The following is a 12,698-nucleotide window of genomic DNA, read 5'->3' as shown; positions in this document are numbered from 1 at the left end:
GCGCAGGTGGCGAGCAGACTCCTGGGGCCTGGTCCCATAAGGGAAGAGGCTTTGGGGTGCTCACTGCGGAAAGGAAGGGGGCCCTGGCCTTCCCTGATCTGCCGGGGAAAAAAGGACATTAAAGTGCCGTGATTACTCAGAGTTTCCAGCCCTTTCTCCACGCGGTACCACCCGGAACCTGTGACCTGGGGTTGCCTCTTGAATCAACAGGCTTTCTGGGATCCCATCTTCTCCGCGGCGTCAGGAATCTGGGCCACGCCAAAAAAAAAAAAAAAAAAAAAAAAAAAAATTGGACTAGAAGAGACCTAAGGGTTTCTTTACTTGGCATCAGGTGATCGGATTAATTAGTCCGGGCGTTGGATCCTGCCGGGCTTACTATGGTTCAGCCATGAGGCCGGTGTACTGTGCTGAATGTTAGCTCTTTTAAAACTGTTGAGTAATTGAACTTTTTACCCCCCACGGATGGGCAAGTCCCTTAATACTTTCAAAAGATGCGAGTTTATACTTAAGTACCTGGAGCCTTCCATCCTGCATAATTCATTTCCTCGAACACTTTCCAAAGACCTACCATAAATATTAGAATTGGTTGTTAAATCAGAAATGTGTATTCTTGCTTGACATCAGGCGTTCAAAATATCTAAGTAAAGCAGTTTCCCTGTGTTACAGAAAAAATTGACGCCTGTTTTCCTTTAGGAGGCAGGTTTCCTATAATAATTACATGAAATGTCACCGTAATATCAAAAGTTATAGGGTAATTTGTTTTTTCCTCCTCCACCCCGCTCCATTCCCGCTGACCCCCTTCTTCACAATCCTCCATTGCGTTCATTATGTGTGTATGCCTCCATTAGCTAAATTATGGTTATTTACAAGTACATTGGTGAAGAATTACTCAGAGAAGCCTGGACTACAACCCTAAAGAAAATGTTCCCCTCCCCCCAGCAACAATGAATTACTGTAAATCCTTAGGATTGGTGGGATCTCGTGATGAGCCCCTCCCCCCTAGCAACCGTTAACTGCCTGTAAATCTGCAGGAAGGGAAGGAGCCTGGCCCCCTCCCCAGCAGTGAAAGATGCTACATTGTGGGGAATTTGTTGAATTTAATTAATTTTGGGGAGGGAAAGTTCAGTTCCATTGTTGAACACTGAACTTGACAGTTTTTAAATCTTCAGTGTTTTTAATTACAAAACAATTATAGCAACAATTGAGAAGCTGAGCCAGGAGGATCATGGAATTGAAGTTTTGGCTGTGTTTGAGACCCTGTCTCAAAGAAAAACAGCTCTCTCCTCAACCATGAATTTAGAGCTCCTCTCCATGCCTAGTGTCCCACCACTACTACCACCTTATTTTATTTGGTTGGCATGTGTGGCTATTAGATCAGATTAGATTGGCAAAGTATCCATACTCTCCAAATGCACTTACTCTTACCACGTGATTAATCTCACCATAAAGTAGAACAGTCCTGACATTCGGTCAAAGTTTATATTACCCTCTCCAGTTCTTTTTTGTTTCTGAAGACAGGAGCACTCTTCCTAGTTGTCCTTGTACTCACAGAGATCTGCCTGCCTCTGCTTCCTGAGAACTGGGGACTAAAGGCTTGTGCCACCACCATCCAGCAGTATTCTTGGTCCTAATAAATGTCACCAACCACGGTCTTGGTTGGGTATGACCACTGACTTCCTTCCAGTGATTTCCCAATTCAAGTCACCAAAACCTGTTTCAAAGAACTCAAAAACAAAATTATGTCCTAATATCTTTCAAAGGCCACTCCAGCCATCATCTTTCTTGACACATAGGCTGACCTAGGACTCTTGGTCACTCTGCCCTCAGCCTGCCCAGTGCTAGAAGGATTAACATGTGCTACTACTAAGCCTAGCTCCATCACCCTAATTTTTAAATTCTCATCCTATAGTCAGGTTTCAGCTTATAAACCAGTTCAACTTTCTTAACTTTCACCGAAGCTTAAGTTAAAACCAATCTGACTCCCCTTCTAACTGCTCATCAAAGTTGATATGGTCACCAGAAGCTACTATGTTGCCAAATCCAATGGAAACTCTGTTTTCATTTCTGAGTCTCTGGAATAGTCAGTACAGTTGCTAATGCTCTGTCCTTGGATTTTTCTCTACTGAGCTAACGCCTCCTTTTTAGTCTTAAAAACATTACTGCATTTTAATGTAGTCCTTCTGTGTGCAGTTTGTGTGGCAGTCACTTTGCTGGCTGAGTCATCTCCCTGGCCTTTGCGGGGGGGGGGGGGGGGGGCTAGAGGGGGGGTTTGCATCAACTTTTTTCCAAAACTGTGCTGCTTACTTCTTAGGCATACTGGTAGTTCTTCATTCCCCAAAGGTTAAAGTTAAAAATATAATCATACTAATCAAACCAATACTGAACCCTAGCAGGATACTGCCCATAAGTCCTGGATCCAAGCTCCTTAGTTTCCACTCAGATTCCCATACAGTCTTTGAAGATCCTTAAGCCTTCTTCACATCCCCCTTCCTCTCTCTGGTCAGACTGACTTCCTCTGTTGCTGCCTAGGTCATGCATGCTATGTAGAAGGCACTCCACACCTCAACCAGCTGTCTCTCCAAGCAGTCGTTCCTACCCTCTGCTGATCACTCCTCACTCTGTAGATGAGGCTCCCCTTCATCTGCCTGCCTCTGCCTCCTGAGTCCAGGGATTAAAGGTGTGTACCATCATGCCTGGCTCCCGCCTAAGTCTATTTGAATGCACTTTTTCAAAACCAGATTGAGTTCTCTATTAGAAGATCTCATGGTCCTCTTATTAGTTTGCCACAGGGTCTCCGTGTGTAGCCCATGTTTGCTTCTAACTTGAAGTTTTGCCAAGTGCTGGAGACTTGGGGTTCTATACCTAAGAGAGAGAGTGTGGATTGTTTTGTAGGCGTGAGCACACCTGTATGTGGAAGCCCAAGGATAGCTTTGTGGGTTAGCTCTTCTACCTTTCTGTGTGTTTGGGGGTCTGATTGAGGTCATCAGGCTTGCATGACCAACATTTCTGCCTGCTGAACTATCTAACCAGCCCCCAGCTTATATTTTAAATACCTTAATTTCCTATAATTAGGTTTTTCATAAGAAGTTCTGAGATCAGAATTTTTTAAAATGTAGCTAGGTTCTGAGACTTTTGTTTTTGACGTTAAGGTTTTTGCATTCCAAATGAATAGTCACTTACTGGTACCTTTGAAATAAGCCTGAACTTAGTTCACAGTAGCAGAATGTGTTAAACTCCACAGCAGACTAGATGGGCTATAAACTTAAGTGTTTTGCTCATGTTGCCTTAATCCTGCCCCCCCCCACCTTCTTTAGTTGATTAAGCACCCCAGAAGTGGGAAGGTACTCCAGGCCTGCTCACTCAGGCATCCCTTTCTGAAGTCCAGGCCTTCTGTCAGCGTATTGTTCTCATCACTAATTACTGGATTTTGTTTCAAAGAGTTTTGTGCATGGTATACAAATGTCCTGTCTTATCACTGAGATATAATCCACCCTCATTTGTGTTTTACCATAATGTAATTTATGAAAATTATGAACTCCACCAGTGAGGAAACATACTACATTCAGTTTTACGCACCAAGACCCAGAACAGAGTATGACCCTAAAACAAACAAGCACAATCTAAATATTCCTTGAAGCTTCAAAACAAAAGGAGTTAACAGACTAATTCTCTCTTCAGCCCGGTCTCCTCTTAATTGCCTCCTACTAGTTCTGGTTGGAAAGGAGGGACTGCTGAGTCCTCCCCTGTGGCAATCTGATCCCAGCTCTAGTACTCTTGCAGAGTTGTCATGGTAACCAGCACCCTTTCCCTCTGAGCCACATATTATACTGCAGCGGGCTTCTCCTGGAGAAACCTCCCTCTGCCTGCCACTGTTCTTCTTCAAAGCCTATTCCAGATACAGATTTAACTCACAATCTTTAATTTGAAGCCTGTGAGTACTAAGTACAAAAGTCAAAGCTGCCATCAGCCCATCCCATACCCCTCCTGTTAATAATGCTGCATGCACAGGTGATGCTTGGTCCACTCTGGAATCGCTGCTGCTTGACATCCTCAGCCTGCAGTGCTGATGCAGCACTCTGTGAATCTGGCTATGGCTGACAGGAAGTCATGATTGCTTCTGGCACGCCTCTCTCAACTGAAAGTTGTAGCACTGAGCTAGCTAGACTGGAAGCATTCCACAGGGATAGCACAGTGCGTGCTTTATCTCTAATTTAGGCCTGGAGCTTGGAGGGAAGGGATTCAGCTGTCTTCCCAAACTGCATGCAACTTGGAACACCAGCTGCCTCTCTACTTCACCCCCAAAAAAGCTGTTGTTTTCTCAGGTAGGTTGCCTATTCCGCTCTGTTAAATAGACCAGGAACATCTAATATGTAAGATATTGACCCTTTAAAAGATTGAATTCATGGTATGGTGACCTAATTAAAGCAAACTGTGTGTTGAGATTGAGAATCTATTTTTAATGTTTCAGTTCATGGCTTAGGAGGAGCAATGTTGAAATTAAAATTAGCAGGCATGATGGCTCGATTTTTTTTTTTTTTTTTTTAAATCACAGCACTCAGGAGAGTGAGGTTGGAAGATTGCTGTGAGTCCTGCAGAGTAAAGTTTCAAGTTACACAGTCTAGAGTGAAAAAGCCTGCCTTAAAAACACCAAATCTAGGGATGGGGTTCTAACTCTCTCTGGCCGGCCGGCCTGCCTGCCTTCCTTCCTTCCTTCCTTCCTTTTTCTGAAATGTGGTCTCACTGTACAGTCCTGGAACTCTGTATATAATCAAGACCGGCCTCCAACTCACAGAGATTTCCCACTTCTAAATTGTGGGATTAAAGGCATGAGCCACCACATCCAGCCTAGAACTTCACATTTGTTATTTTGTCCGTCCCCCACCCCCACCCCCAGCTGAGGACCGTACCCAGGGCCTTGCTCTACCACTGAGCTAAATCCCCAACCCCCCACTGAGCTAAATCCCCCCCCCACAACCCCGAACTTCACATTTAATTGGCAAAATCTTTAAGACACTCACTTGGCGTTACTCAAGCTAAATGACCTTAAGGATAAAGATCTTAGAGAAGAGAGTGGGGAAGGGGACATGTGCCATCCAGAGACTTTCCAGAACTCTGCAGGACTTTACAGTAGTCCACAAACTTTCCAGGACCAATTTATAACCTTAAAAACTTCAGGGGATGAGGTGGTGGTTTTGCTGGGTGGTGGTGTGCAACCGTGCACTCAGGAGGCAGAAGCAGGCTAATCTTTGTGAGTTTAAGGCCAGCCTGGTCTACAGAACAAATTCTGGGACAGCCAGGACTACAAAGAGAAACCATGTCTAGTAAAACTGAAACAAACCAAAAAGTATCCCAGGGGCTGGAGAGATGGTTCAAATGGTTAGGTGCACTTGTTGCTCTTACAGAGGTCCCTGGTTCAATTCCAAGCACCCACATTTTTGCTCACAGGCATCCCTATAGTTTAGTTCCAAGGCATCTGATGCCCTCTTCTGGCTGCCTCAGGCACTGCATGCACATGGTATACATAAGCATACAGACAAAACATACATTAACAATAAAATAAATCTTTGTTTTTTAAAAGATTTCTTTATTTCATGTATGAGTACACTGTAGCTATCTTCAGATACATCAGAAGAGAGCATTGGATCCCAATACAGATGGTTGTGAGCCACCATTTAGTTGCTGGATCTTGGGAAGGGCAGTCAATGTGCTTAACCTCTGAGCCATCTCTCCAGCACTAAATCTTTGTTTTTGACATTGTAGTGTCTACCTAAAAATACAGCTGGATTTTCATAACTTTTTCTTCAATAAGCCTGTCACATGTTCTATGATCTCTGGACCACACTTTGAGAATTACTGATACAATGTAACCAACACGGTGAAATGGAGCAAGTGCTACTGTTGATGACTGTATCACTTTAAACAAGAGACTTCTCCTCTGAGTGTATTTCTTCCCTTTTTGATTTTTATTTTATTCCGCTCTAAATGGAAGAGAAACATTACTGTTTTATAGCTTACAGGGCGAGTAGGGATTAATAGACTATTATATGCTAAGTGTCTGCTATTTGATAGGTGAGCAGTAAACTGTATTTTTAGTTAAAATACCAAGGGGTGGAGCCAATGAGATGGTTTAGGCACTTACTGCACAAACCTGGCTGATTCCTGAAACCCAGGTAAAGGTGGAAGAGAACTGACTACCTACACGTACAAATACACATACACACAATCCTACACACACATCAGGCCACCACACACATACTCTCCCTCTCTCTCTCTCTCTCTCTCTCTCTCTCACACACACACACACACACACACACACACACACACACACACACACACGTGTACCAAGGGGAGACCTATATTAGTTTGGGTGGGTTTTGTGTATATCGGTGTTTGGTTGGTTTGTTCCATTTCTCTCCTAATGACTGCTCTGTGTATTTCTTTAAGCTATGGTTCATTTTAAAGTAGTAAATATATTATCTTTTACCATAACTAATATTTTTATTAAAAAAATAAAAATAGAGCTGGAGAGATGGCTCAGTGGTTAAGAGCACTGACTGCTCTTCCAGAGGTCCTGAGTTCAAATCCCTGCAACCACATGGTGGCTCACAACCATCTGTAATGAGATCTGATGCCCTCTTCTGGTGTGTCTGAAGACAGCTACAGTGTACTCATATATAATAAATCTTTTTAAAAATCAAAGGAGAGGGGGTTGGGGATTTAGCTCAGTGGTAGGGTGCATGCCTAGCAAGCGCAAGGCCCTGGGTTCGGTCCTCAGCTCAAAAAAAAAAAAAAAAAATCAAAGGAGAGAACTTAGTAATTAGAATGGTTGGTCGTCATCCCCACCCCCACCCCACCCCACTTGACCAGGCAGTCCTGCTTATTTTCAGGCCCCCAGCTTTCACGTGGTGTACAGGCAGGCACCTAAAGTTTTTGTTTTGTTTTGTTTTTTGTTTGTTTGTTTTTGGTTTTTTTGTTTTTTTTTTTTTTTTTTTAAAGAATGGCAATTGAAACCTTCACCTTTGGTTTTTTTTCCATTTAAACCCAAAATCTCTACTTGGGTTATTTGGGGGGCCAGGAGGGAAACAGGGTCTTATGTGGCCCAGGCTGAAACTCAGTATGTATTGGAGGATGAGTTTGAACTTCTGATCTTTCCTTACCTCTGAACCTCTGAGCTTAAGCCACCATGTATACAGTGCAGGGATAGAAGGGAGGGTTCCTGCATACTGGATACCCACCAGTCCTGATGCATTCCTAGCGTGCTCGCTGCTGCCGGTTCTTGATGTTGACATGGTTCATCTTAACTGGGTCTGGTGTTGGTTGATACTTGTTCAAGTGACTTCCAGGAGAGCCACAGCCACCACATTTATGTTACAGGCACTAGGCACCTATACTCGTACAGAACACCTAGAGGGATAGAGCTTTTCTGGTACAGAACCACAAAGGGCCTTTTGCTGTAGTCATTTGTTGTCATGGCTTTTATTAGCACCTGAGCTGGGCATGATCTCTGTCTTCCAGAGACTTTTAATCTGGAGTGTGGGAAGGGATGCATAGGTAGTACAGGAGAGCTGAGGGGCGTTGCTGAGGGGCATTGCTGGGTTTATTAGCCACCAGCTTCAAGGTTCCAAGGTAGAACCTTGGGGTTATTACTTGACTTGTTTGATGTATGTGGTTTTAGTGGGTTGTTTTGTTGTTTTTTTCCACAGGACCTCAGGTAGCTCAAGCTATCTTTGAATTCTCTGTCACCCAAGAATGACCTTGAACTTACCCTTGTGTTCATATGTATAGTGTGTGTAAGTGCATACACCAATGTGCATGTAGAAGCCAGAAGATAACCTCAGCTATTTTTCCTCTGGGGCCATCGTTACTGACCTAGTAAGCTAGGATAGTGTGCGCACAGCCCCCACCTCGATCCCTCTGTCTGTTTCCCCTACTGCTAAGACTTACCAGTCTGTCTACCACGCCCAGCTACTGAGCCACATCCTCAAGCTCTTTGTGCTATTTTAATGTCCTGTCCAAGGTTCCGCTAAACTTCTGAGTTCTCCACTGCCAGGCTTTACATATGTTGGGAAGCAAGGAGGTAAGAAATCAATTTAGTAGTTGGTACAGAAATACAGAATGCTGAATAAAATCAGACTCAAAACTCAAATTGAAACCCAGTTGACAGGGCTAGAGAAATGCTCTGTGGGTAAAAGCATTTAGCAGGACTTGTTCCCAGCACCCACACAGGGTGTAACTGAAGTTTCAGAGGATCTTATGCCTTCTTTTGGGTCCCTAGGTGTTATGTGCAGGAAGAACACTAACACATACAAGCCTGGATTAGATTGTCCTGAGGGTATGTCTATGAGGTTGTCTTGACTGTTAATTAATATAGAAGGGCCCAGTCTACTCTTGCAGTACCTAGTGGTCCTGAACCATATCAGAAAGCTGAGTGTAAGCAAGCTAGCTAGAAAGCAGCAACCTTCTTCATGGTTCCTGCTGTGTCTTGGCTGTGAACGAGTTCCTTGAAGTGAGTCAGAGGTGATGCTGTGTAGAACAGCAAACAAGCCTGCCTTTAAGTTCCTGCCTTTACTTCCCTCAGGGATGGACTGTGACCTGGAATTATAAGGTGAATGAACTCTTCCCTCCTCTAGATTGTTTTTGGTCAGTGTTTTATCACAGCAATAGAAATGAAACTACAATGTAAATGATACCAATGGCTTTGTGATGGCTCTGGTGGAAGAGCCTCTTTTTCAGTTGAATTCTCCAAACTAGCAGTTGTATAAACCCGTAGGCATATAGTGTTGTTAAATCCACTAAAAAGGTATTTTTCATGGGGCTGGGGAGATGACTCAGTGGTTAAGAGCACTGGCTGCTCTTCCAGGGATCGTGAATTCAATTCCCAGCAACCACATGGTGGCTCACAACCATTTGTAATGAGATCTGATGCCCTCTTCTGCTGTGTCTAAAGCTACAGTGTACTTACATATAATAAATAAATAAATCTTTTTTTTAAAAAGCTATTTTTCCTTTTTAAAATTATTTTATAATTTTTATTTTATGTATATAGATGCTATGTATATATGTGGTGCACCACATATGTGCCTGGGGCCGAAAGAGGCTAGAAGAGGATATTGTATCTTCTGGCACTCAGAGTTGGTTCTGAGAAGCCATGTGGGTGTTGGGAATCAAACCTGAGTCCTCTGGAAGAACAGCTAATGCTCTTAACATAGCCATTTCTCTACTCTCCCTGTCCTTGCCTTTTTTGGGGACAAGGTCTTACTGTATCTTCCTGGCTAACCTGGAACTCACCCTGTAGACCAGACTGACCTCAGATTCTCAGATCCGCCTTTGCCTCCTGAGTGCTGGAATTGAAACCCCAGATATCCATGCATGACAGATTTTTCTTCTGACTTTGCTAGAGTGTGTCTGAAAGCACTCTGTATAAAGTGCTAGCAGTTTCTGTTTCCCACACTTCCTGTTAAAAAGCCCTATAATCTCACTCTCCCTTCAGAGCCTCACCTCTATAGTAATCTCTATGCTAGTTGCTTTCCTCATCTGCTAACTCTGCCTGGGAACCAGGAAGTGAAACACCTCAGCTCAGAGAAAAACTAAAACCAGATGTGGTTAGCTCCCGTGACCCCAGCTCTGGACAGGCAGAAGCAGTATTGCCATGAATTCAAGGCCAGCCTGGGCTGCAGAATGAGACCCTTTCTCAGTAAATAGTGAGGCGACAAATGATACTGATGAAAGGGTTAAATGCCAATCTTTAAAAATACAAGAGAAGGGGTGGAGAGATGGCTCAGCAGTTAAGAGCACTGACTGCTCTTCCAGAGGTCCTGAGCTCAAATCCCGGCAACCACATGGTGGCTCACAACCATCTGTAATAAGATCTGATGCCCTCTTCTGGTATGTCTGATGAGAACAGTATACTCACACATATTAAATAAATAAATAAATAAATCTGTTTTAAAAAAAAAAAAAAGCAAGAGGAGCAACACTAGGAGCAATGAGGGATGTGGAACCATCTGATCACTTCCTGGTTCTGGGCATCAAACCTGGGCCTCTGGCATGCTAGGTGAGCCATTACCATTGAGCCACACTACCAGGGCACACCTCTGATTCTTGCTAAGCAGTAGGATGGAGTGGGCAGAGCTGTGGTAGCTCCAAGGATTTTGTGGGAAGATTTAAGAGCCTTCTTTAAAACCATGTGTGTCTGTTATGAGACAGGCAGGGTCTTATATGTAGCTCTGGTTTCCTGAAACTCACTCTTTAGACCAGGCTGGCCTTGAACTCACAGAGATCTGCCTTGCCTCTGCTTCCTGAGTGCTGGGGTTAAAGGTGTGCATCGCTAACACCTGGCTCATGTGTCTTATTTGTGTGCTCTCCTCCTTCCCTTTTCTTCTATAGCCTTCAAGGAGGCTGTGAGAAGTAGCAACCATGTCTGATTTTGTGGAAAGTGAGGCTGAAGAGTCAGAAGAAGAATACAATCATGAAGGCGAGGTGGTACCTAGAGTCACCAAGAAGTTTGTGGAAGAGGAGGATGATGGTGAGGAGGCCCCAGCCTCAAGCTTCTCCCCACTATTCCTAAGCTTTGGATAGTTGGATTCTTGCTGATGAAAGGCTCAGGCTGAGCACAGAAGTTCTCACACATGAGGTACCAGCTTGAGAACCTTCAGTCACTGTTAGAAACACATAGTCCATCGCTCTGCTGTATACCAGACGCCGTGTTTAGAAAACTAGGGAGACAGTCAGACTCAGCTACTGTTTATGCTAGTGGGAATGTACATTAGTCTGTGGGACAGACAGTGAGCTAATAAATCTGTACGTGATGCTCTCCGCTCTTAACCCTATGAATGCTTTTTTTAAAAAAAGATTTTATTTATTTTATGCATATGAGTACGCTATAGCTCTCTGCAGACACACCAGAAGAGGGCATCGGATCCCATTACAGATGGTTGTGAGCCACCATGTGGTTGCTGGGAATTGAACTCAGGACCTCAGGAAGAGCAGTCAGTGCTCTTAACCAACCACTGAGCCATCTCTCCAGCCCAGCCCTGTGAATGCTCATGTGCCCTGTTTTCTAACTTGTAGATTCATTCTCAGAGTAGAATTGTGTAATAACATTAAAGGGAACGGGTATAACTTTTCAGCCAAAGGCTACAAGACAGAATGCAGGTGCTGAGTCTATGCATTGAGGAAAATAGGTTACAGAAGGTGTAAAGCTTCTAGTAACGCTTTGAGGGAGCCAGGTGATTGGGAATACCATCTCTTTTAAAGACAGATGGTGGGGTTGGGGATTTAGCTCAGTGGTAAGGCCCTAGGTTCGGTCCCCAGCTCCGAAAAAAAGAAAAGAAGAAAAAAAAAAAAAGACATGGTAAGGAGGGAAGGAAGCCTTCCTTTGCAGGTACCATGGTTCCAAGTGCTGCATTGTACTGTTAGAGGAGGCAGAGAATGAATTAGACGCCACCTAGTCACTGGGTTTAGGGCAGGTGGACAGTTGAAGTAAGCAGGTGGTCTGCACCCATCCGCTTCCCAGTCTCATGCCTCAATTGCACGTGATTTCAGATGAGGAGGAAGAGGAGAATCTAGATGATCAAGACGAGCGAGGCAACCTGAAAGACTTTATTAATGATGATGATGATGAAGAGGAAGGAGAGGAGGATGAAGGCAGTGACTCTGGTGACTCAGAAGATGATGTTGGCCACAAGAAGAGAAAACGCAGTCAGTCCGCATGCCATCTGAGGCTGGGGGAGGGGGAAGTCACAGTGGAGAAGAGCCTTATCTCATTGTGGGCACACTTTGTTCTCTTTAGCATCCTTTGATGACCGCCTGGAAGATGATGATTTTGACCTCATTGAGGAGAATTTGGGTGTTAAAGTCAAACGAGGAGTAAGTGCTTTCTTGCATTATCCTTTTACCTGAGTAGTTTGGGGTCACCAGGGAAAAGAAAGATGCCAGTAGCATAATGCTTTGGGGTCCACATCTAAAGTGTATTAGAAAAAGATTTGTCAATTTGCAGGAAGGGCCTTGAGGCTGATAAACATCACTCAGTGTGTTCTTTCCCATCTCACTTGATAAATGCAACTGTGGTGGGAATTTAGAAATGAGCCTAAATAGCAGGTGTCCTGACATTAGACACACACAAACCCCATTCTAAAAAAGCACATTTCTCAACACTAGCAAAAATACCGACGTGTCAAAAAAATGTCTGATGATGATGAAGATGATGAAGAGGAATATGGCAAAGAGGAACACGAGAAGGAGGCCATTGCAGGGGAAATCTTCCAAGATGAAGAAGGGGAAGAAGGGCAGGAGGCTGTAGAGGCCCCTATGGCTCCTCCAGACGAGGAGGAGGAAGATGATGAAGAGTCAGGTACGTGACAACTGTTGGACAGGGAAGCCAGCATCGGGTGGGTGTTGAGACTTCCCGGTCCTTAACCAGTGCCTCCCCAATTTTCTTCTCAGCAGGAACCAGGTTTATCCACTGAGCACTAACCTGTTTCTTGTCCACCCAGATATTGATGATTTCATTGTGGATGATGATGGACAGCCTCTGAAAAAACCGAAATGGCGAAAAAAGCTTCCTGGATATACAGATGCGTAAGTGCACCCTGTTGCCATGCAGTGATAAAGACACTGAATGGGCATGTGCCAGAATTAGAATATCCCTAACTCAGGGGTTGGGGATTTAGCTCAGTGGTAGAGTGCTTGCCTAGCAA

General features: G+C 44.1%; 1 protein-coding gene across 11 annotated transcripts in view; it reads left to right on the top strand.

Moving 5' to 3' along the window:
- Positions 1 to 12,698, top strand: part of Supt6h (SPT6 homolog, histone chaperone and transcription elongation factor) — a 36,862-nt gene that overhangs the window by 428 nt on the left and 23,736 nt on the right. For 2 of the 11 annotated variants that reach the window (XR_005489830.2, XM_008768006.4), the window contains exons 2-6: positions 10,387 to 10,525; positions 11,545 to 11,700; positions 11,792 to 11,868; positions 12,160 to 12,352; positions 12,495 to 12,579. Coding sequence is in view for 10 of the 11 variants with exons in the window: in XM_008768006.4 (XP_008766228.1) it covers positions 10,417 to 10,525; positions 11,545 to 11,700; positions 11,792 to 11,868; positions 12,160 to 12,352; positions 12,495 to 12,579 (620 nt within the window). In the remaining variant the exon portion in view is untranslated. Of the gene's footprint in view, positions 1 to 2,529; positions 2,678 to 4,215; positions 4,323 to 7,703; positions 7,791 to 10,386; positions 10,634 to 11,544; positions 11,701 to 11,791; positions 11,869 to 12,159; positions 12,353 to 12,494; positions 12,580 to 12,698 lie in introns of all 11 variants that reach the window. The other 9 variants (XM_063269047.1, XM_063269046.1, XM_063269048.1 and 6 more) reach the window with 9 other exon arrangements.

This window comes from Rattus norvegicus, chromosome 10 (assembly GCF_036323735.1).
Source record: "Rattus norvegicus strain BN/NHsdMcwi chromosome 10, GRCr8, whole genome shotgun sequence".
Classification (NCBI taxonomy): Eukaryota; Metazoa; Chordata; class Mammalia; order Rodentia; family Muridae; genus Rattus; species Rattus norvegicus.
The sequence above is the reverse complement of the archived record's forward strand: the minus strand, read 5'-3'. Positions and strand labels throughout refer to the sequence as shown.